Here is a 24,898-nt window from a genome sequence, read left to right as displayed (position 1 = left end):
CCCCAGTGCTGCTGTTGTCAGTGTGTGCCACTGTGCACAACTGTTTAGGTCACACGCAGCTTCTCATGTTTGTAAGGCAAGGACTTTCCCGATTGAGCTACCTCCTGAGCCCAGGACAGCTTTTTCCCTGACTCTAAAGATTTATCAAAATATGTGTGTGGGATTATTTACATGTGAGTGCAGGTACCTTTGGAGGCGTTGGAGTCCCAGGAGCTGGAGTTGTAGACACTTGTGAGCTGCGTGATGTACTTGCTTGGAACTGAACTCACGCCCTCTGCAAGAGCAGTAAATGCTCTTAACCACTGAGCCATCTCTCCAACCCCTCTTTCCCTGATTCTACTCACTGTAATATTTCTCCCTTAGTATTTCCTCAGTTTGGAGAGGTGGTCCTGATTCAGGCTCTCTTTTTTAGCACAGAGAGAAATGTACTGAGGCTGACCAGGCTTCTGTGGGTAGAGCTGTTTGTTTCTAAGAGAAGGTGATCTCAGAGGGGCTGCTGGCAGAGCACGGAGAGACAGAGAAAGCTCACAGCCAGCTCTACCGAGTTACCATCTTTGCCTCATACCTCAGCGCAGCCGCTATGTTCCCCAAGGCTGTTCGCATCAGTGGAGCAGTGCTAGGCTAAAGCTGATGGATGTTCTTTTTAGTTGATGAACATGCTTGGGCCAGAAGAGGAAACTCATATTTAGAGATAATTCTAAAGCCAGCGAGCCTGCATAATTGTGAGAACTTTCTAGCTGAGGTAGAGTCTAATCATTGCTCAAAGTGTCTTCTGATCGGTGGTTCCAGGGCCTCTGCTGGGGCGGATCCTGTCAGTCAGTATCTGAGGGATGGAGTGCTCCAGAGAATGGGGGCCTTCACTGACTTCCTGTTCTCTCTCCCTTCCACCTCACCTACTTCCTTCTCGGAGAAACAGGACTGCAGGCACTGTCCGCAATAAGCTGTGGTTCGCCTCCCTGTCCCTGGTGACACTCATCATGTATTCCGTTGCTGTTGGAGGCTTGGCTTTGATGGCCGTGTTTTACACACAGTGGGACGACTGCGTGGACAACAAGATCCTCCTGGGCGTGCACGGTGGCCTGTGCGTGCTCATCTCCGTGGCAGCCATCTCGCCCTGTGTCCAGAATCGTAAGCGTGGGTTTTTCTTTTTCTAGATGTTTTTCCTTTGTGATTTTTAACAAACCCAGTGGGTTTCTTTAAAAAGCCCACGTCATTCTTTAACTTCCCGTGGATGGGGCTCAAGCCTCCTCTTCATATTTCATGCTCATTGGGAAATGATAACTAGGTTTGCTCGGTATCCAGGAAGATTTGACTTAAGCCAACAATAGAAAGATGGACACGCACACAGGGAACCTTTAAGTGGGAAATGTGCTTAGTCTCTGTTAAGCAAGAGATATATAAAGTCAGCTTGTTGTGTCCTCATGGAATGTGAGTGGCAGGGCCCAGAGTTGCTGTTTCTGGGATTGTCTCAGGTGGCTAGCAACCTGACTAAGACAGGAAGCGGGAAATCCTATCCTGGTTGCTTCCAGTCTCATGACCAGAGTGTGCTTACTGAAGTCAGCAGAACTGTATGACCCTGGCCATACTTCGGCTGCTGTGAGAGCCACAAGTGTAGAGACAGTGGGGCTTGAAAGCACCTTAGAAAGTGGAGCTGTGAACTGTTACCAATAATAAACTATCTATGACATCTTAAGCAAGTGTGCTGAAGATATACGGTCTTCAGAGGTGTAAAAATGTCCCCAGTCTGGTGTTGAATAAAGGATTTTACTCCATAGATGATTTGATCTACACATGCCATTCCGATTTCTGGATAGGAAAAGGAAATATGGAGAATAAATGTATAACCCCTTTGAATCTCTTTCCAAAATAGTGGATTTGAAAAGTTAGGCATGCATGTGCATTCTTGGAACCACAGTACTTGGGAAATGGAAACTGGAAGATCAGAAGTTTAAAGGCCGCCTTGACTGCATAGGTTTGAGGCCAGCTGGGCTGTGTGAGACTCTTCCCCTTTAAGGATAAAGGCAGCAGCAAGTACTAAATAATTTTAGCAGGACTAAGATATTTTCCATACTAGGTTTTTAACTGCATTACAGAAATCGATAGGATTATTCTCCTAGTTCCTGCAATTGATCAGTAAAGAATTTCTTAAAACAAACTATTGGTAAGCTGACTAAAATCTTTTTTGGAGTAATCCTACTTTCGGAAACAGCCACAACAGTTTGCTTAATGACCTTAATTCTGAGGGTGTTTTGTTCCCATTGCAGAGTGCAGCATTATGATAGCCTATCACAGTACTTCTACTGATAATTATCATTTAATAATGGTAATTTAAGGAGGAATTTAACTAGAAGGAAGGTTGAATACTTTCCTGTCAGCAAGTGTTGAAAATTTTAGAAAAGAGAGTTCGCTGGTCACTGGATTCCATAGTTGCTCCAGATGATTCCAACACTAAGTTGTCACTTAAATATTATACTTTAAGTCCCTCCCCCAGTGAATGCCTGCCCCACAGATTCCCTCGTTAGCCTGGACCAGGTCTTGTACTTAGTGGGGCCAAGAGAGGTTTCATTTTTTGGAGGAATTTGTTTTGTTTTGTTTTTATCTCTTGACAGCTCAATGCTTCTGCTTCATGGTTTGTCTAGTGAGCTTGTACAATCCACAGTGACTATTCTGTGAAATTTGTCTGTTGCATCAAACTAAATGATGGCGATTTTCTTTTTCTGATCTTGTGATTTATGAACTAATGTTATAAACATCATAGGGAGAAAGGCTGACAGTTGACTCAGCTAATGAAGGCGCTTGCTGCTAAATCTGATAACCTACGTGCATGTACCCGTACATGCATACATGCATGCATGCACGCATACATACACACATAATGTCCATACATGCAATTGAAAAACCACTCAGGGGTCTGGGCAGTACATTGAATATGTTAGGTTTTGAATATGTTAGGCATTTAATAGGTTTAGGAGAGTTGTTTATGGAGAAGTCGGACAGATTTTGGCATCTTTAAATAGCATAAATAGGGCATATTCCCTACCCAATATTACATTTTTTTTTCCTGGCCAAACACTTCACTAGGTTCCCTTTTCTCTAGTAAAGGTGGGTGTCCAAGTTTAAGGAGTGTCATCCATTGGCCGGGGATGGGGGCGGGGCAGGGCGGGTAGGGTGTGGGGAGGGCCCCATTTAGGGTATAATGTCTTACTGCCAGGCTTCAAGCCTGTTTTCTGTCTGTCTCTTGTTCCTAGGACAGCCACACTCTGGGCTGCTGCAGCCAGGGCTCATAAGCTGCTATGTCACCTACCTCACCTTCTCAGCGCTGACCAGCAAGCCTGAAAAAACCGGTAAGCAGCTCTGTTGAGGAGTGTGTGCTGGCAGTGTGCATGTCTTTACTGCCTAGAACTGAACTGTTACTGAGCTAGGGAGGGTTAGAGAATTCAGAGAAGCAAGGTGATCTATGCTTTGCCATTAAGTCTTTAACAGCAAAAATGAAAAATTTCTGCTTTTAAAACATTATTTTAATTGTGTGTGCATGCGCATGTGCTCATGCGTATGTGAGTGCAGGTGGCCCAGGAGTCCAGAGGAGGGCGTTCCTTAATTGCAGGTCACTGTGAGCTGCCTGACTGGGGAACCGGAGCAGCAGGGCCCCTTAAGCTCTGAGCCCTCTTCCCAGCCCCCAGCACGTATTGAGGCTTCCTGCTGTACAGAAAAGACAAGAGATGAGCTTCTGCAGTTGCATTGAGGCCCAGCTGCGTTCTGTTGTTCTCCTCTGTAGAGAACCATTTTATTTTATTGTTTTATTGGCTTCGTTTGGTTTTGGTTTTTTTGTTTGTTATTTTACATCAGGGGGTTATTCTCTGATGCGGAGAGTGGGGGGAGGAACAAAAGTGAGGGAAACAGAAGATACAGTTTGAACCTGGCTCTGCCACTAGCTGGCAGGCCATCTCAGTGCTTGTAGATGAAATTTATTTAACAGAGACAGCGGGGTGAAGAGAAAGGAGCCCGGCTGTCTGAGCTCTGTTCTAGGTGTAGTTTTAAGAACCCATTGACATGTTCATGCTGTGTGCATTAGTCAGAACAGTAGTTGGCACATGACGGATGCTTGTGGGGTGTGGTCTGTTTCTAGGACAGCCACGGCTATACAGAGAAACCCTGTCTCGAAAAAACCAAATCCAAAAAACCAAAAAAAAAAAAAAAAAAAAAAAAAAAAACCCAAAACAACAACAACAAAAACAAGAAGTACTATATTCTAGAGTCCCCAAATTTTTATATTTTATGTTTTATCTTTATCACTTCTGTGATACATATGCAGGTGTATGAATGTGAATGTTCAGGTATCTTTAATCTGTACATCAAGTAAATGTCTCAATTGAATAGAAAATGAAAGTTACTAACTTCAGAAAACAAATGCAAGAATCATTTAGATACAGGTACTTCTTATTGGTCTATCTTGTTTTGAGAGAGGGTCTTGCTATATAATCAAGTTGGCCTGGAACTTACTATGCAGCCCAGGCTGGCCTTAAATTTGCAGTTTTTCTAACTTGCCCTTCTAAGAGCCGGGATTATTGGTGCATGCCACCACGTTCAGCCGGGGTCTCATCTTCATGGTTATGTGGGAGGTTTTATAGAAGGTATGGCTTATACTGGCTGATTAATTACACACAGAAGCTCAATCCTGACCTAGCTTACCAGCATCTTAAAATTTTCTTTTACAATTACTTATGTATTAATTTCTGGTTTTAAGTTAATGGAAGTTTTGTTCATGATTTTTTTTAAAGTAGCAATTATTGCTTAAAAAACAGTAAAATACTTTTATTTTTCATTTTAAGTAGCAAATGTAAATTTTAATATATAATTTAATTAAGTTATACAAATATAATTTATGAATATATGAATATAATTTTTAGTAAATATAGTTTTCATTCACATCTTATAAAATCATTCCTCTACTGGCCTGAAAAAATAAAGCGTTTTTAAACCACAGCTGACATGGTTCTATTACTCTTTCAAGGTGAACTCCAGTGATAATTCCAGTTTAGCTTTGAACAGAATGTGTTCTTGTAGAACAACTAATATACTTCCATTTTGGGGGTCAAATTGGCAATAAGATTTAGATACTTAACAATTGAAGCACCATGTTTTTTAAGATAGCAAATTGCTACTGAGAGAGATATTATAGAGACATATCTAGCTTCTTGATTTATTTCTTTGAAATTTTAGACAACCTCAGAAGGTTCCCAGGTCATAGGCCCAAAGCCATGCTTCTTATGTCTGTAGTAACCTGTCTCCTCTGGTTCAGGAACCCATTACACTGTCTTTAGGGGGCGGCTTCACACCAGGGGGCCTGTGCTATATCCCTCTCTGCAGAGGCTTTGGATCCAGTTAAAAAGAAAACATATTGTTATAATTAAAGACAGTGGGTTTAACATAGGAGAAGCAAGGGCCACTAAGTCCTGAGCCTTCACACCCTTGAGTGCAACTAGAATGGGGTGGGACTGGCCCTTACTCCTCGTGTGAGGGCAGTGTCTTAGACTAGCAACAATGCAGTCTGTGCAGAACCACACTATAGGGTAGAAGGTGCCAGTGTGAGGGGTCAGTGTTGGGAGGGGCCACGCCAGTGCTACCTGAGTCTTCCCAGACAGACGCTGTAAGGCGCAGTAGACCTTTCTAACGTGACTGTGTTTGCTTTGTGTTATTTACAAGTCCTGGATGAACACGGGAAGAATGTTACCATATGTGTGCCTGACTTTGGCCAAGACCTTCATAGAGACGAAAACATGGTGAGCAGGCTGGGCACCCTGCTTTTAATTGTGTGCATCTCGTATTCATGGTAAGTCCTAGGAGTTATTGACATTCAACTTACAGGCTTCAGAGTTTAAGGAACAGAGTCAGTTAAGTTTCAGGCCCTGTCCACAGGAGAAACCCAGCCAGGGGAGCAGTGCTGCTGCGTGGCCTCCTCTGTGAAATTCCTGTGCTCCTTACTCCACCGCATGGGGCAATCTGCCTAGGTGGATATTTTGTTTAAAAGGCCGTTTTGAAGAGGAGTTGCTGGGGCATCATTGAAGAGTAATGGGGTATACAGTGAGGATGAGGGAAATGTACTGTATGTTGGAGTGTTCCAGCAAAACTCTGACCCAAGGGGAATAGCATTTGCTTTGTTGTCAATGGAGAGAACCTGGGTGTTTGGTGTATGGTCCAGGAAAGGCAGGAAGTGTCCCTGCTCTGCTGTGCTGAGACCTGCAGAGCTAGGGGGTAGGCCACGCAACAACGCCCGGGTCTGTGGGGTGTGTGCAGCGTGAGTACGCTGTTGCGCGTGCCTGTGCCGAGGAGACTGCACTTCAGAACACTTCAGGATCACTGGAGGGAAAAGCCAATGGTCAGTTGGTTACCTATTCTGGGAACATATTTTACTGTGATGAAGCTTTCTTTGGACAGGAGCCTTTTCAGAGCTGGGTTTTACCTCAGTATGTTTTATGTTTTGTTTCTGGGTGCAAGAAATTCAACTTGTCCTGGGCATGTTATAATTTTCCTCTTGCTGAAACTAAACAATCCTGGTGGTGACAGTTTGTGTAAATACAGTGTCTAAGAACACTGAAAGGCTCTCTAACAGTCCTACTGGGAGGGCCAGCCAGTAAGGGCCTCCACACTGCAGAGGGTTTCCTCAGAACTGTGGCCCAGCCAAGAAATGCTCGCTTGTGCTGTGTGGCTAAAGTGATGGCTCTAATGCTGATCCTCTGTCTGCCTGTGCCACGCAACAGTCTTTTCCTTAGGTCTGAAGGGACCTTGGTGGTTGTCCCTTCAGACAGTTAATTCCTTCACTCGTCTGAAGTACTTAGCACTGAAACAGAGAGAGAGGTGAGAGGTGATGTCTCAATCAGTAAAGGGCTTTGCCGTGTTAAGTTCAAAGACCTAAAGTCAGATCTCCAGTGCCCAGGGTAAAAGCTGAGCTTTTCACCCACACTGCTAACCTTCGTGCTGGGATGTGGAGGCGGGGGTGGGGGGGGTGGGGGGGGTGGGGGCCCTACCTGATGACCAGCCAGTCTAGCCAGCGAGCTCCAGGTTCAGTGAGGGACCCTGCCTCAATCGAGGAAGATACCCAATATGTGCTAACTGGCCTCTCCATGCTCACACACACACACACACACACATGCATGCACACACACATATATACGCGCGCGCACACATATATACACACAGAGACATATACAAAATTAAAAAGAAAAACAGTGAGAGGCATTCAAGTCCACGGCCATCTCCAGTGAGCCCGCACCTCATGCAGCCACTTTCCCCGCTGGCTAGTTGATTGTCAGCTTGAAACTAGCCAGGGTAATCTGAAGGCAAGGAACTGGGAGAAAACGACACCATCGGATTGGCCCGTGGCCCAGCCTTGGGTGCATTTTCTTGATTAATGATTGATGAATGAGGGCCCAGTTCACTTGTGGTCGGTGCCATCCCTGGACAGGGAGTTGAAGTAGAAAGCAGGCTGAGCAAGCCATGAGGAGCCAACTGGCAGGCAGTCCTCCTCCATGGCGAGCAGTGCTCCTCCATGGCGAACTGTGCTCCTCTGTGGTCCCAGTTCCAGTTCTTGTTGCAACTAGCAGCTGTAGCAACTCCATCTCTGAGGACTCTGACACCCTCTTCTGGACTCTAGGACGCTGCACACACATGCTGTACCAGACGTACATGCAAGAAAAGCTTTCATACACATAAAGTAAAAACATAAATAAAAGTCTCAAGAATATCAATCTCAAGAGAGAAGCAGGTTATAAAGATCATTTCTTTAAAAAACAAATCAAATATATTTGTGTTTATAAAAATTCCCAGGAAGAGGGATTGAAGAGGTTGCTTAGTGGTTAGAGCACTTGATGCTCTCGCACAGGATCCAGGTCAGTCCCCAGCACCCACGCAGCAGCTCACAATCATGTATGACTCCAGTTGTGATGCTCTTTTCTCTGTGGCTACCAGACAAACATATGCACAGATGTAATACATAAACACTTAATACACATAAATCTTTAAAAAAAAAGAAGAAGAAAACAAACCCAGAAGCTCCTAGGAAGACCACCAGAGCTGTGGTAGTAATGGCATTAGAATAAGTAGCAGTTCCCTTTGTTTTAGGTTTTTAGTGTTTTGGTTTGTGTGTTCATTTGCAGTGAGGTATGGTTTCTTTCTTTTTCTTTCTTTTTTTCTTTTTTTTTGCATCATCAGAAGAAATTACAAGGATATTGAACAAAATAAAATACTGGTCTTTGAAAGTCATGTCCAGTAAAACTGGAGGCAGGGAATGGTTGTTCCTTAGCTAGCCTGGGGGTTAGATTTGCTGCGGCCATCAGGGGGAAGGAGCAGATTCCAACTGGGTACACTGTGTACAGTGACAGTTGGGGGGAGGGTTCTCATAGCATGGACTGTTGACCCATTCAGATAGTTTCCTGTTTCTAAGAGTTGTAAAGACTTTTGTAGCTAGGTATGTGGGTGTGTGCCTGTAATCCCAGCTAAAATTGGGAGGCCCAAGCAGGAGGATTACAAGTTTGAGGCTAGCCTCAGCAATTTAGAAAAGTCTAGTTTTGTTTAAGTCACTTTTAGGACTGGGAATGTGGCTCAGTGGCAGGCGCGCGCGTGCGCATACACACACACACACACACACACACAGAGGCAATAAGAGGGTCTCAAGTCAAAGGCCATTCCCAGTGAACCCATAAAGCCACCTTGACTTAGCATAGCCTTTGTGAGGATCTGGGTCTAAAATCCCCAACACACCCAAGAAAAAAAATCACTTTTAATTTTGTGCTTAGCTTAGTGGTAATGAATTTACCTACCATTCTATATGTATAAAACCCTAGATCCAATCCCTAACATTACAAAACAAAACAACAAAATCCAAGCACACAACAGAAAGATCAGATTTTCGAGTGATAGTCTGAGAATTGCGGCATCACAGTGGAGACTGGCAAAGAGTAGTTTGATCTTCCTCAAAGACATTCATTTTCAAGGCTGGCAGCTGCTATTTAGAAATCTGTCTAAATGCCGACAGCAAACATCTTCTGAATGCTGATGATTAAACTGCACAGGTGGATTGGCCGGTGGGTGCTGGGACAATGCAGCAGCCTGCAGGGCATAGCGTGCCGCTCGTGGACGCTGCCGCTGCTGCAGCACACAGGCTTGTGCACACTCTGGGAACTGGCTGAGCGTCATGTGGGGTCTGGAGACAGATGCTGACGCCATCACCTCTTGCCTCACGAGGTGGAGTCAGCTTGGAGTGTTAAGAGACAAATGGTTTGGCTTTGGGATCACAGAGGTCTGAATTCAGACTTCATGGGGCCTTGAAGAAAGGCCCTGCTGCTAAGGGAAGGCTCAGTAACATTCTGGGTTTCTCAACTATTTCCAGAGTTTACATTGAAGAAGCAGGGCAAGGTTCTCAAATGAGGCCACACTGTCTGCCTAGAGGCTGTTATTTGAATGATTGTAGGAATGGTTAATTTCTTGGGGGAAATTGTACAGACTAGAACCAGATTATAAGAGAAGAAATCACCAGTGTTTGTGTAAGACCCAGGATTGCCTGGGGTGGCTTGTGGCTTTTTTTTTTTTTTTTTTGAGACAGGGTTTCTTTGTGTAGCCCTGGCTGTCCTGGAACTCACTCTGTAGACCAGGCTGGCCTCGAACTCAGAAATCCGTCTGCCTCTGCCTCCCAAGTGCTGGGATTACAGGTGTGCGCCACCACTGCCTAGCTCTGGGATGGCATTTTTGTGATATCATTTGCTAACAGAAAGTTTGTCTCCCTTGGCTCCTCTCCATTCTCTGGAAGATACTTGTGTCCCAAAGACTTCCTGAGGCGCCATGACTGCCCTGGGTCCTCAGGGAACTTCCTGAGAATGCACTTCCTCTGTTGTCTTGTCCAAGCCTCGCTTCCTGGCAGTGTCCTCTCGAGAACCCTTGTGAAGGAGCATCCCAGCCGGGACCCCACGAGAGCCCATCTGCCAAGGTTTCCTAAGAGCTTGTTCTGTTGGTCCAGCCATCCCCACCTTCTCCTGAAACCTGGGCCAAAGTCCAGCTCCCACTGGACATAACTGGACATAACAAGGCTTCTAATTCCCTCCTTGGTCTCCAGGTTGTGGTTGCTATTGTGTAACCCGTCCCGCGGGTCAGTTATTCCAGGGTTCCGAAGGGGTGCTACCTGCGGGTCAAAAAGGGGGGGAGAGAAGGAGGGAGGCCAAGCACCAAGAATGATGAGCCAATCTGAGTTGTGTCAAAGCCTCGTTTATTGTTCTGGGGTACCCAGGTTTTAAGGCTTTCAGGAGGGGCGTACCCCAAGGCAAGGACAAAGAGGGCAGAGGTATTCCTGGCATTTACGGCAGGAGATGAGGAGGTCATCTGATGAAGATACCCGGAGTCGTTGATGTTGACGCAGACAGGATCATTCTGCAGTTATCTCGAGACAATGGCTAAACCAATACCCATTGGAGAGGCTCTTGTTTGCTTTTCTCAGGGCCTTAGCCCTGTCAGCCAAAGTGAAGGTCTCTAATGGCTTCCCACACTATTGTATTTCCAGCTGAAGCCATCAGACTGGGTTGGACCCTGGAGGCCTCCGTGCTTGTGAAGAACAGAGTATGTTCCTGCCGCTCTTTACCTCAGCTTGAGGAAACTTGGCTGAGACTCCTTTGCTAGCCATGTGGAGAGACGACATTGACAGAGTTACTGGTTCATTATCACTAGGACAAAACACCTGATCAAAAAAATCTCCTTAAGGCAGGAGAGATTTATTTTGGCTCATGATTTCCGAGAGAATTCTAGATTGCTTTCTATTACCATGATAAAGACCGTGGCTGTGCTGACCAGACACACAGGTAGTCATTTGGAAAGAGGGAGCCTCAATTGAGAAAACGTCCTCAGCAGATTGGCCCGTGGGCAAGCCTGTGGTACTTTTCTAGACAGATAATGATGTAAGAGCTCATTGCGGGCAGTGTCACCCTGGGCAGGTGGTCCTCAGGACTAGAAGAAGGCAAACTGAGCGTGCCCGAAGGAAAGGCAGTGCGGAGCCCCCTCTGCACATGTTCTTGCCTCAGGGTTCCTGCTGTGTTTGAGCAGCTCCTGCCCCGGCTTCCCGCAGTGCTAACAGTGATCTGGAAGCTGCAGTAAGCCTTCTCCTCCCGGTTGCTTTCAAAGTGTGTTTTAGCACAGCAACGGAAATGTTCACTAAGACTGTGACCAAATGGAGAAAGGGGTTTGTTTGACCTTACAGCTCGCAGCCTGTCATAAGAGGAAGGCAGGGCAGGAACACATGGAAGGAGCCTGAAGACTGGAGCTGAAGCAGAGGCTGTGGAAGAATGCTGCTTATGGCTTGTGTTCATGGCTTGCTCAGCCTGCTTTCCTGACCTACCCAGAGCCACCTGCCCAGGGGTGGCTCTACCTACAGTGGGCTGGACCCGCCTACACTAATCAATTTAAGCTTTGAGCGCTAATGGTCTTTCCAGCCCAAAGTTCCTAATAATCTTCAACCCTTCCCAGAAAACATGGCCAGGTCTGTCACAGCAATAGCCAAGTCTGTGGTACCAATTTCTGTCCTAGTTGCTTTCTGTTGTGACAAAGATCACCCCAGAGATGCCAGGAAGCTAAGCTGGATGACCTGCATGAGTAGATTATTAGGAAGCATTTGTGTTATGAAGTGTTCCTTGGCTATTTTCATTTTAGTTATGCTTAAGAGATAAGAAATAGCCTTTAGTATTTATGCCATCTAGGAAAATACCCATTGAACATAAAATGGGAAAGCTAAGAGTCTATATTAAATGCCGAGCAACTTCCTAGTTTAAAATAGGATGTTCACAGCAATATAGCATGCCACGTAGAACAGGATGACGGACGTGCTGGTGAGGGCGGTGGCTTGAGCTGAGAGCCAGTGGCCCACTGAGGAGTAGTGTTCTTCTGTAGGCTGAGAGATTACATCACATGGGGCTGCTGTCTCTCTCCCCAGCCTTGCTTTACCACAGGGTATAGTGACTGACATCTCTAATTCTATCACTCAGGAGGTTGAGGCAGGATTGCCAAAGTTCAAGGCTAGTGTGGACTACATAATGAGTTTCACACCAGTAATGGCTGCTTAGTAAGACTGTGCCTAGAATGGATGGATGGATGGATGGATGGATGGATGGATGGATGGATGGATGGATGGGTGGGTGGGTGGATGGATGGGTGGGTGGATGGGTGGGTGGATGGGTGGATGGGTGGATGGATGGGTGGGTGGATGGGTGGGTGGATGGGTGGATGGGTGGATGGATGGATGGGTGGATGGGTGGATGGGTGGATGGGTGGATGGATGGATGGATGGATGGATGGATGGATGGATGGATGGATGGATGGGTGGGTGGGTGGGTAGGTGGATGGGTGGGTGGGTGGGTGGATGGGTGGATGGGTGGGTGGGTGGATGGGTGGATGGATGGGTGGATGGATGGGTGGGTGGATGGGTGGGTGGATGGGTGGATGGGTGGATGGATGGATGGGTGGATGGGTGGATGGGTGGATGGATGGATAGATGGATGGATGGATGGATGGATGGATGGATGGATGGATGGGTGGGTGGGTGGGTGGGTAGGTGGATGGGTGGGTGGGTGGGTGGATGGGTGGATGGGTGGGTGGGTGGGTGGGTGGTTGGTTGGGTGGGTCAGGGAACTGGCTTAGTGGGTAAAGTACTTAATATGTGAGAGCAAAGACCTGAGTTCAATTTTCTAGATCTCCATAAAATCAGACACAGCACGTGTCTGTAACGCCAGGGCTTCTCCAGTGAGATGGGCGAGGGGAGATGGAGAACTCCCAGAAGCTCGGCAGGAGACCTGCAAGGGTGTGAAAGCCTGTCCCAGCCGAAGTGCAGGCAGGGACTTACGCCCACGGCTGTCCTCTAACTTCACGTGCACGCGGTGGTACACACATGCATGCACATTACACACGGACACACAGTGGGAGAGGGAGAGATGGGGGCACTTTAGGAGTTTACAAAACCATGTTTTCGTTAATAATTTTCTCAAGTTTTATGGGGATTGTCCTTTTACTGTGGTTGCATCTGCTCTGCATATAGGAAGCGACTCTCCCTAAGGATAAACTGGATGTAAATAGTTAATAAAAGGAGGAGAGCCTTCCTAATTGTAGTGCTGTCTGATGCTGGCAATGAGGTGTCAAAGGTGCTTGAATCAAAAGGTTTGTCTTTCTAAAACTTTATTTCAAAGAATTTATGGAGTATTGATGGGGTGTCTTTAAAGAATATTCTTCAGTTTTCAGCTGAAAACTTGAGATACTGACATTAAAATTTGAGTTTCCCCATGGAAACCTTGTACTGTATTATAGTATAACTGGCATGTAGAAGTCTTAAGTGCATGACCAGATGAGCGTGTTCCTCCGGAACATGGCCACAGGGAAGTTTTTTCCTTCCCCTCACCAGTCAGGACGGAGTGGAACAATTGTGGACTGGGGTCTGGAACCCAGAGACCTTTCTCCAGCGAGGCCTTCTATTGCTTCCCACGGCCCACTGATACCTTTTCTCCTTGGGCAAGAGACCGAGAGGAGCCAGGCAAGGCCCTGCTGCTTCCTGGTGTTGACGCTGCTTTGGTGGACACAGATCAAATCTCTGCCTGTCCACTAGGAGCCCACCTGCGCGCGCAGCAGCAGTCGCCCATGTCCTCGCACTCTTGGCTCTGTGTGGGGCAGGAGAGCTGCGTTTTCACAGGAGAGGCCCCGATGCTCTCAGAATAAGGCTGCTACCCACAGCACACATGGCCTTAGGCATTATCTGCGAAATGCATAAAGTTAGACTAAGTACTGAATGTGTTTGTTTAAAATGCTGCCATGTTTTATGTAAGGGAGAAATGAGCACTTCCACCTTTGTCAGTCAATGTTACAGGTCCTTTTACCTCTCTAGATATGGGGGAAGGTAGGGAAACGGGGTGTTCTGTAGGCCAGGCTGGTCTCAGATTCACTGTGTAGTCAAGGATAGCCTTGGATGTCTGATCTTTATACCTCTTCCTCTCCAGTTGGGATTATACGTCTTTATAACCACACAGTTTCTGGGGTGCTGGGGACTGAACCCATAGCTTCGGGTATGCTCTGCAGGCACTCTACCAGCAGAGCTACACTGCCTGGACTTAAAAAAACAAAATGAATAACTTTTTGATCTCTAAGTGAGACTCCCGAGTGGGTTGTGGGATAAAGGTAAATTTATAACATGAGGAATGGCACACAGCCATGTGGCGAAGACTGAAGACATCTGCAAATGTGTCTGGATGAAACGATCTAAGTCCACCGGCGTACGTAAAAAGTTGTAGAATCAGCCATCAAGTTTGGCTCTCAAATGGATATCACTGTAGCTTGTGTTCCCCTTCAGTGCCTGCAGTGAGGGGCCTGGTTCCAGGATCCTACCCCCACTGTGTGCCATCCCACCCTGCCACCCACACCAAATCAAGTTGCTTACGTATAAAATGGTATAGGCAGTATTTTTACATAAGCTCTCTCTATATCCTCCACATGTGCTGAATTGTCTCTAGATGGTGTGCCTTATATGGTGTAAATCATGTAAGACATCATTATGTAGGAAGAATAAGGGAGAAAGGCAGACACACCCCTGCCCACCTAGACACCTTTGTGCCAGGCTAAATGAATCCATAGATACAAGTGTCGGGGGGCAGGGGCGCCCAGAGCTGAGGGCACTGGTGAGCCCTGAGGCGTGCCTTCCGTCCACTCCAGATGACAGCCTCTCACTGTGCTCTTGGATTTTGTTTTTTCCTAGTTTGACGTCGACAACAAGGTCAAGCTCAGATGCTCTGCAGAGGCGATACGGAGCCCCTGAGCTGGAAGTGAGTGCCTGTCCCGGTTTCTCTCCAGCACCTTTTGTGCTGGTGTCTTTGTTTTTTTTTTTTTTTTTTTTTTTAAATTAAAAGTAAGTTTTTCCATCAGAATATTCCAATCATGGTGTCTCCTTCCTTCTCTCTTCCCACCCTGACCCCTGCCCTTTATCCACACAATCCAACTCCATGCCCTCCCTCCCTCCTTCCCTCCCTCCCTCCCTCCCTCTCTCTCTCTCTCTCTCTCTCTCTCTCTCTCTCTCTCTCTCTCTCTCTCTTTCTCTCTCTCTCTCTCTCCTTCTAACAACAGGCCAATTAAAACAAAAAACCAAAGCAAACACAGGAAAGCGATGCGCATAAACACTTGCAGAGATGTACACACACGCATACAAAGCCCATTCAAACACAAAATCATAGCCATAACAGATGAGCAGGCGGTGAGTAAGGCAGGAAATGCTCAAATATGGCATCATGAGGTAGAACATCTCCAAAAACACCATTGAGTTTGTTTTGTGTTGGCCTGGGCGTGGGAGCTGCCCTTAAGTCTAGCTTGCGTACCCAGTGAAAAAACCAATTTTCCTTTGCATCGTATTCATATATTTTTTTGGCACTCATAGTCCTGTTTTCTGTCTGAGAAAGAATAAGATTTTTATATAGAAAAAGAACTATTGTCCTATGTGTTAAAATGAAAAAAATTTCGGTTTTCCATCAACAGCGTTGGCCCCCTGCCCCCACCTTGAGTCTAAGGCTGGGGGCCCCTGTTCACCCTTGTTTACTCTGGTTTGTAACAGTACAGGCGTTCTTTCTGTTCTAAGCCCCTCACCTGTTGACGCCCATCTGTATTCCGCACGGGCAGAGTGTTGTGGGCTTAGGTAGCAGTGCTCTGGAGGGGAAGACACAGGAAAGGGAGGGAACAGAGCATGCTCTGCACACGCTGCGCTACAGAGGGAGCCCTGACCCCTCGGTGGTCAGTTATGGGTCAGTTCCAGAACACATTGTGTCAGTCAGTGAGGAAGTCAGAACTGGAAGCGCATGGACGAGGCCGTTCGCCTGCATGCCAAGGTCCAGGGAGTGTTTAGCTGACTGTCAGGGAAAAAAAAAAAATCACTGTTTTTTCTTATTCTGTACAGAAGTCTTTTTTCCAGGCCTCTTGGTGAAACATGAACCACAGTCAGAACTCCACCATCCAGTTAAGGGCAGTTAAGATGAGACTCTGCAGCCAGGATGGCGGCGGCACATGCCTTTAATTCCAACACTTGGGAGGCAGAGGCGGGAAAATCTTTGTGAGCTCAAGGCTGCCCAGGACCCAGGGCTCCAGTGACAGTTCAGTCATTTAGCACTTGCAGGTGCTGGTACTGTTCTAAAACCAAGTAGTACCACAGAGTCCTCACAAAAGCAGAACGTTCTCTGCATTTTACAAAGGGGAAAGCATTTCCATCTACCAGGATATGGCCCTGGGTACGTGTTTTTGACTACACATTGCCCTGGAGCCCAGCTGCTGACCCAAGTCCCTGCAGCTGACTGCCTGGCGTCCGGCCACTGCCTCCATTCAGATAGCATTTACTGGGTGGACAGGCCTTGGTCTTGGTGTCTTTCCACATACGGATGGGCACTGCAGCTGGCTGTTTAGGATGCCCTTTCCAGCCTTAACCTAAGAAAACGAACCATTATGAAGGCCTGTTACCCTGCCAGCTTCATTCACCAGCTCTTTCTGCAGCTTAGAGGAGGAAATTGTGCCGGCTTGAATAGGTCGATGCTGTCTGTTTCAGCGGAGAATGCTCTGCAGAAGCAATCTTTGTGCCTTTGTTCCTACCTTTGACTGGGCAGCCACCTGCTGGGGGGCCTTGAGCCTCGTGGTTTCAATGTCTCCTTTGTGTACCGCCTCCAAGCTCCAACTGCTGCAAGTCCCCAGGTTAGATTTAAGAGAGAAAGTCGTTCTTCTCCTTCACTGCCCACTGTTTGCTTCCTAGCAAATGGGTTCATGCCCCCACATCACTGCCTTTGAAAGACTAAACTCATATTTTCTGTGGTAACTTAAGCTTCAAAAGAAAGGGATCTCAGCGTGAATAGAGTTGGGCGCACTGACTTAGTGAATTGTAGACCGCCTCACAGGACCCAAGACTTGTGCAGCAGGGGGAAGCAAAGGCTTGGCTCCAGTGGGACTTGGGGGATGAAGGGCTATGTTCTCCTGGCTCAGCTCTCCTCTACTAGAGACAGGAAGGAACCTTGCTTCCCAGTCGGTCTTGGCAAGTGTAGTCATTCCATTCTTTCATATTCCATTTATCAGTCTTCTGCAGTTGTGTAATAAACTTTCATAATTTTGTTTCTTTTTTAGTTTATTATTTTGAACACGTAAGAACTGTGACATCAAATTTAAAATATACTAAAGAAGCAAGTATTTCAGTCTTCTGTATCCACAGCCAGATCAGCAGCCTGATGGTTTATTTTGCTTTGATTTATAAGAAAGGATCTCACAACATAACCCAGGCTGGCCTGGATCAGGCTGGCTGCTTTGAACTCACTGTGTCTCCCAGGCTGGCCTTGAGTCCACTGTGTCTCCCAGGCTGGCCTTGAGTCCACTGTACTGCTTGTGCAGTCTGCTAACGTGGGATTCTTCCTCCTCTGCCATCCCTGCCCACCAGCTGCCTCTGATCTGTCCTTCAGATTTATCTCTTTCCCAATTCACAGACGTCAGCTTCAGTGCCCTGAATACCCCATGCCATTTACTGTTGTGAATCACAAATCCCAAGGTCTCATTCCGCGTGTGTCCCAGCTCTGTCTTGAAGCCAGTTTGAGGCCTTCTGGCTGCTGTTTAATCCGCCTGATTTCACTGTCGTCAATTGTGAGCATGACCATAGTCCCAGTCCCTGAGGCAGAATTGATGAGTAGCATGCCTCACACTAGAAAGTGTGAGGCAGGAGCATGGTCTTGTTTGCTGGATGTTGCAGTCCAAGTCATGTACAGGTAGGAACTGAAGCAGAATGCCTCAGTTGGGTAATTACTCAGATGGGTAATTTATTAGGGGTCAGCACTTGCAGAAGGGAGGAAGGGAGAGGAAGGAGACAAGTTAAAGGACAATATAAGCTGGACTAACCCCAGGGCATGCTCCCAAACAGATGTGACTCAGTGTTCTACATGACCTCTTAGCTGGGCCTTTATCTGCCTTCTATGACCAGTCATTTTGTAGAGGATACCCAGAAAGGGCTTGCTATGGGACAGGGTGGTCCTGCAGCTGACACAGTGCCTAAAGGAGCTGGCACACAGGACTTTGCTCCCAGAAGTCACACAGTAACCAGCTGGGGTGAGCACTAGGTCCTTTGAAGCATACCTGGCTAGAACATGCTCATACCCATGAGCACTGTCCCTGTTGCTGTGCCTAGTATATCTGGGGGCAGGTACTTAGCCAAATCTCGTGCACTAACACGTTACTTCTGCTAGAAGCTTCTCCACCTGGGTAGCATGCAGTGCCGGGAACATAGAAAACAGCCATATAACTAACTCAGTTGCTTTTGTTCTCACAGGTAGCCCGGTGCTGTTTCTGCTTCGGTCCAGATGGAGAAGGTGCGTGCTGCTGTTGTGGGCCTGAGTGTGGCCCTGCAGGCTGGGATTTTGCTCTGTAGCCATTTGTAATTCAGGTACCACTTTGGTGCCTAACTAAGTCTCACATCTCCCTCAGGGTCGATGGGTTTTGTTTGTTTTGTTGGCAGTCTAATCTAAGTGAGAGTTAGACAATGTGTATGTTTTATAAAGGGATAATAAGGAAATGCAAGAGGCCCTACACCTCATTTGGACTCCGTTTCTTTTCTTCTACTTGCTTTTCTTCATAGAAGGGAAAGGCCCCGGGTGAAAGTTTATGGGCTGCTCTCTCTGCTGAGTTTCTGCTATTCTTTATGTCTTCAAGAACTCTTTCTTTTGCCCCACTAAAATGATGTAATTGCTGAGTCATCTAGTCCAACAAGTTCCTGGGATGACTGAGCTCTAGGGGGCTTTTTGGCTCTTTCTACTTAGTAGCACACAGGACTGAAGTGGCGCTGATGGCGTGTGGACTCACCACTGCCCTTGGGCATGCTTTGTCATCCACAGACACTGAAGAGCAGCAGAATGTCAAGACAGGACCCAGGGTCATTTATGATGAGAAGAAAGGCACCGTCTACAACTACTCCTATTTCCACTTTGTCTTCTTCCTGGCTTCCCTCTACGTGATGATGACTTTGACCAGCTGGTTCCAGTGAGTGGGCGGTTTGAATGCTTGAAACCAAACAAATCTTAGTATGGTTCTCTGCAGTGTGGAGTTATCTGTACTCTCCTTAGCCTTCGTAGCCAGCACCCCGACATTCTTCCTGGTAGACCAGAAGCCTTTCTGAGACGTTGAGTGTTCGCTGCAGTTTAGTCAAAGCTCCCTGGGGGTGCTCAGAGGCAGAGGGCGAGCTCAATCTGTGAGAGACCTTGGGTCCCAGCCCTGTACTGAGAAACAGCAAACAAGACAGGAAGGGCCAAGTCCACATCGCAAGTGTGGAGAACACTGTCGTAGCAAAAGAAGAAAGATTATCTTAAAGACTAATACAGTAGAGGTTTTGTTCCTACTTCAACAAACATATCTCTTATGTTGTCCAGTTATGTTAGCCAATACCTAATGGATTTGATATTTCCTACATGGAGAGTCACACAGACCCAGGCATGCAGTTGTATCTGTATGTGTGACTGATGGTTAGCAGGTGTCTGGGTGACTCGTCTGTGCTACACTGATGTAAGCACTAGCGGGTAAGCTCTAGTGGGACTGGCAGACCATGGCCCACATCCCTTGATTGTCAGATGTGCGTGCTGGGGAGGAGGGTGCCAGGGAGCAGGGGCTGCAGTCTAGAGCCCACAGTTAGCAAACACTTCTGGGAGGACGTGCTTCCCGAGGAAGGGACAAATTTGTTGTTTCCTAGGGATCTTTTTAAAAAACTGGAGGAATTTTGGCTTGAAAGAGCTAAGAGTATGGACAAAGCTAAAATCATAAAGACAAGATGGTAATAAACATTGAAGATAGGTAGAAATTGGAGCCCTTTTTGCATTGCTGATAGGAATGTATGATGAAGCCACATTTGAAAATATAATTTGGCAATTCCTTGCATGGTTCAACACAAGATCCTAGTGTATAATCCAGCAATTTCCCTCCTAAGTATAGATCTAGGACAAAAAGGAAGAGTAACCAAAAATTATAGACATGCTCATGTCATACTAATTCATAACATTGCAGAAGTCAGGGGTAGCTCAGATGCCCATAACTGATGAAGACAGAGCAAAGTGTATTCTTTCCACACAGTAAGAAGCAGTGATGTGCAGTGATTATCCCCAATTCAGAAACTCCAAAATGCTCTCCGATCTGACAAGACATAGAAAGGTTACCACTTCCAGTTTTGACTTTGTTTACCTAATAACATCTATGTAAATATCCCAGAGGGAAGAACTCTTAAAAGTTTCTCTCAGGCTTCTCAGCCATGGGGCACCCACCAGGGCTGATGCAGGTACAACGCAAAGAGTTCTGGAAGCCGTGTGCTGTGTTGAAGAGCCAATCATGAGAGACATGTGACTGTTTACATGAATTGGCCTAAAAAAGACAAATCCTAAAAACAGGAATGCAGGGTGACGGAGGGCGATGGGAAGGGGAGGGGCAGCTGGGGGTGCAGGATGTCTGTGAGGATGATGATGTTCTAAATCTGACTGTAGCAATGATTCTACAAGCCTGTAAAGTATTGGAAAAGCCAGCAAATGATACATTTTAAATGTATATGAGTTAGAACTCCATTAATTGCTAAGAAAGAAAGCTGAAGCCTGAGGGGGGGGGGGGGGAGCAGCAGTACCTTGTTATCTTTGTGTTTACTGCTCTGTCTGTTTCTTAACAGCTACGAAAATGCCACCATTGAGACCTTCTTCTCAGGCTGGTCCGTCTTCTGGGTCAAGATGGCCTCCTGCTGGATGTGTGTGCTGCTGTACCTGTGGACGCTGGTGGCCCCTCTTTGCTGTCCCTCCAGGCAGTTCTCTGTGTGAGGATGTCCAAGCGCCCCTGTGGCTCAGCAGGCCTGTGCCCACCCTGGAGGGCCACCCTTGGAATGTGTGCGCCGGGGTTTTAGGCAGCTACTAGTGCCCTTTGAAAAGCTGACATCCCTGGCTAGCTTAAGTAGGTCTGACAAAGCTTTCAGGAAACACGCAAAATCTCCTGATTAGCTTCTTGTTGCAAAATCCAAAAGGAAACTACCAGTTTGAGCTACAGGAATTGAGATCTTTAGCCAAGCTGGTAGGTGCAATTATCTCTTTATGCCTTACCCAAGAATTAGCTAAAGTTTTGTTGCTGTTCTTCCAGGACAGAGCTTGGGGCACAGCGTCCATCACAGAGATGAAAGTGGCCTTGTAGGCCGCCACTCTCTTCCTTGGCATAAAGAAGCAACAACAAAAACAGAGTCCTCAGCCTAAGGTGGGGCTTGACCTCTGTCACTCACTGTTGACTGCCTCCCGGAGTCTTCCAAACTCCCTGTTTATGCAGAGCACAGAGAGCCCCTCCTTTGAGTCCACCCCCAACTACTTCCGCACATCCCCGCCCCCAGTATTTTCTATTGAGGTCATGATGCTGGGACTCACGGCCTTGGCAGAAGTCCTTCATTCTTGTCTAGGGTAGTGTTTGTAATAATGTGAAAAGCACAATTTGTTCTCACCTTCCTGGGATGCTCCTCCAGGTTTTCCCTACCCAATCCGAGTCACTGCAGTAATCCTGCCCTATTTATGGTAGTGTCCCTGTGACTGTAAAACAAGATGCTTGTTGTTGTCTTTGGCCAAGCAGTGGAGGAGTACAGTTCTCACTGTGTGTGCCATTAGCACTAATGCTTTAAGGATCTTAACAGAAACATTGCTTCTCTCCTGCAGCCTGCCACACACCCCTCAGAGTGTTAAGGTCAGCCCCCCTGGTTCTCCCCCACCATGAGACCTTCCTCCCTTACAGTGCACCCCCAATGCTAACAGCATGGCTTCCTAGAAGTGAAGAAGAGCTGGGGTGAGGCTCCCAGGCAGCTCCCAACAGAACTGGCGAGACAGATCAGACAGGGCAGAATTAGACTGAGATGCAGAAGTCGGTGGTTGGGAGGCATTTCACAAGACTACGATTACATCCACACAAATTCCCAGATACGTTTATGGAAAGCAATGCTCACAGATGTGCATTTTAGTGCCAATGTTCTTGGTGAGGGAGGAAATTTTCCCAGTGCCTATCTGAACAATTGGGACCCACCTAAGCCTGGTTCCCACACGCCAAAATGTCAGAATCTTCATTTCTACTCACTATTGCACTCTCCTGCTTAAAAGACCCAGGGGAAAGAAACAGCAGTGAACTCTTTGGAGAAATTGCCCGGTTTACAGTATTTGAGATCCTGTCCTCACGCAAATAAGGACACCTTGTCTGTAAGCTCCATCATAATCCTTGTATAGGAGGAATAGGTCAGGGCCTCTTAGCAGTACAAAGACACAGGAGAACCACAGAAAGCAAAGCTATACACTAACTCTAAACAAGGCTGGTTAATCTAGTAGGGATGGAGCCTTATCACCTGGGAATGGTTCAGAAGAGGCCGGTGTAAGGCAGCTGCAGGTCAGCAGCCCTTGCTGTGCCTGAGAGAGATGTTGTGAAGCTGGGGGGTGGGGGGTGGGGTAACTCAGGTGCTGGTGGGAGTGGGATTGTTTTGCCAAGGCCTGTCTCTGCTGAGACTAGAAGCCAGGCATGGTAACTTTTGAACTGGTCCTCATACCAGGTCACACATTCCTGGGCTGGCCTCTCTGGAAAGCAGCTCAGGGACACAGACAGTACCAGTGGCAGTCCCTGTGGCTTCCCTCTGAACCACCCAAGACCCACTCAACTTTCCAGCTGCCTAAGCCTTGGTTGAGGGCATGCCCTGCCCTTCAGAAGTTAGGTCTCATACAGGAGGAAGAGTTGGCCACTCCCTTCCTCTTCTAATGGTGTAGATGGATGGTCAGAATTGAGACGAAGGGTTTCTAAGTAAGATATACGTAAGAATTGAACCTTTAATCTCAGCCAAAGGGAGGGAATCTCTGTGGTTTCTAGGCCAGCTATCCCTATTTCAAAACAAAAAGTTGACATTTGTGATCACCTGTGAGAAACTACTCAGGTAGAGGCCTGTTTGTGAGCTTAAGAAGGCTATTATTTGTGAGACTTGAGAAAACTGGAAAGTGTACCATTGTTTTGAGATAACAACAGCAATGTTGGCTTGCTTGATCCACTGGTAGCTTTTAAAAATGACAGACCTTTGCTTTGTGCAGTACCCAAGCAGGACTGTAGCAATGCATTCTTTGAAGCTGCCCATCTGACCCTTAGCCATGACAGCCCTGGAGGCAGAGTTTTAGAAATCATATGTGTTCTTTCCCTCTCGTTTTTATGAGTAAAACATTAGTCATGCCAGGGAGGATTCTCCTGAGAGTCTCGTTCACGCATGATGCCTGCTTACCATACCATTTTGAGTCAAGGTTTGTGATGCTGGATAGCCGATTTGGGTTTCTTGGGAGGTCAGCAGATGAATTGTTCTCCAGAGATTTGGAGAAGTTTTATATAGTGGGTGAACTGTGATGTGGAAAGAGTTGGGGTGATATGGAGTATTGAGACTTTGGGGTGCCGAATCCCATAAGGAGTGGCCAGTGGGAGATGGTGCCGGGTCTCCAGCTCCTCAGCGATTTCACCTCAGAGTTAATCCTCTGCCTTTACCCAATGATGTATGTACTCTCACGTTGTCCTTGGTGCTTCATGTTACCCTGGAAAGAGAGCTCCAGAGCCTGTATTTAAACCTCCTGGGCTTCTCTTCATCCATTGCCTTTCTGAGCAGTGGCTCTTTTTCGTGTGCTGAAACATAAACCAATGCACATCCCACACACTGCCAAGGAGTGAAAGGGCTTCATTAGGAAGATGGGCCCCAGGGAGGATCCTGGGCCCCTCCTGGGACGGGAGCCTGCCACCTGGTCATAGACTCTCAAGGTTTCTTCTCTGACTTACTAGTAAACATTTTTATTTCCTACAGAGATGAACTCTCTGGCATTGGGATATCTTGAGTAGGCAGGCAAGCTGATGCGAGGGCTTTAGGTCGTTCCCATTTTCTGTTTTCCATTACTGAAGCATTCACAGAGGCAGTTACTTTGAAAGGCCGAAACACTTGGCTTTTACCAAAGAGGTGTATTTGATTTTGTTTTAGTTGGGCAAGGGCAGAGCCAGGGTGCTGCATTTGCCCAGTTGACTTCAAGTTTAGCCACATTCATGTGAGGAAAATGATAGAAGTCTTTAAGGAAATCCTTTGGGATCCTGGGAAGTTCTCTCAGGTAAAGAAAGATTACAGCAGATGAGTAATATATGTCTTGAGAGCTATTTATAAAAATTGTAAGAGGATCATTTTGTTTCCATTTATTAAACATTTAAACTTTTTTACTTTGCAAAGGAAAAATCTACAAACATTTTTATAGTCATAACTGTTAATTTTTTAAAAAAGATTTTTTTGAAACAATTAGCTGTAGCCAAATTTTGTGGTTACACTTTTGCTATAGTGGAGCTTGAATGCAATCTGTGTGGTAAGTCTAGTGTTTGTTTATAAAAGTCTCTGACATGGTTAGATTTTGCTACCTTTTAAAAGTTATTTTTCCCCATTAGGCACAAAGCCAGTTTGTGGATTTGTATTTGTGCTTTTCAATGCTACTTTTTCTATGAAGCACCTGAAATTGCCTGGCCTTATCCTATGTAGAAAACTCAACCTTGTTAACTCTGTACTTTAATAAAATGTAAACTTGAACACCAGGTTGTTTGTTTTATATTAAGCACCTGACTAAAATCTCCACTTGGCCTTTGCCAGTTAGTGCCTTCATATGTCAGCCAGAGTTCAGACGCCTTGGCAACTGTGCCGATAGTTTGTAATGAACAGATAAAAGTGGGTGATTTATGGTATCCTTGTTGAGGTCTTGAACTATCAATAGAATGGCTAAATAAAGCTAATTAATATGTATGACTTCCTTTTTATGGTGAGAGCACATCGTCTGCCTCGTAACAATTTAGAATATGC

The 24,898-nt window shown here is 46.5% G+C and overlaps 1 protein-coding gene across 1 annotated transcript in view; it reads left to right on the top strand.

Annotated features, from left to right (window-relative positions):
- The window catches only part of Serinc5 (serine incorporator 5), a 101,745-nt gene extending 77,114 nt beyond the window's left edge, over positions 1-24,631 (top strand). The window contains exons 6-12 of the mRNA XM_052159353.1: positions 917-1,128; positions 3,249-3,344; positions 5,704-5,830; positions 14,765-14,831; positions 18,341-18,380; positions 18,903-19,047; positions 20,708-24,631. Of these exons, the coding sequence (XP_052015313.1) occupies positions 917-1,128; positions 3,249-3,344; positions 5,704-5,830; positions 14,765-14,831; positions 18,341-18,380; positions 18,903-19,047; positions 20,708-20,852 (832 nt within the window). The 3' untranslated portion in view covers positions 20,853-24,631. The remainder of the gene's footprint in view (positions 1-916; positions 1,129-3,248; positions 3,345-5,703; positions 5,831-14,764; positions 14,832-18,340; positions 18,381-18,902; positions 19,048-20,707) is intronic.
- The last annotated feature ends 267 nt before the right edge of the window (positions 24,632-24,898 follow it).

The sequence above is a fragment of the Apodemus sylvaticus genome, chromosome 16 (assembly GCF_947179515.1).
Source record: "Apodemus sylvaticus chromosome 16, mApoSyl1.1, whole genome shotgun sequence".
NCBI lineage: Eukaryota > Metazoa > Chordata > Mammalia > Rodentia > Muridae > Apodemus > Apodemus sylvaticus.
The sequence above is the reverse complement of the archived record's forward strand: the minus strand, read 5'-3'. Positions and strand labels throughout refer to the sequence as shown.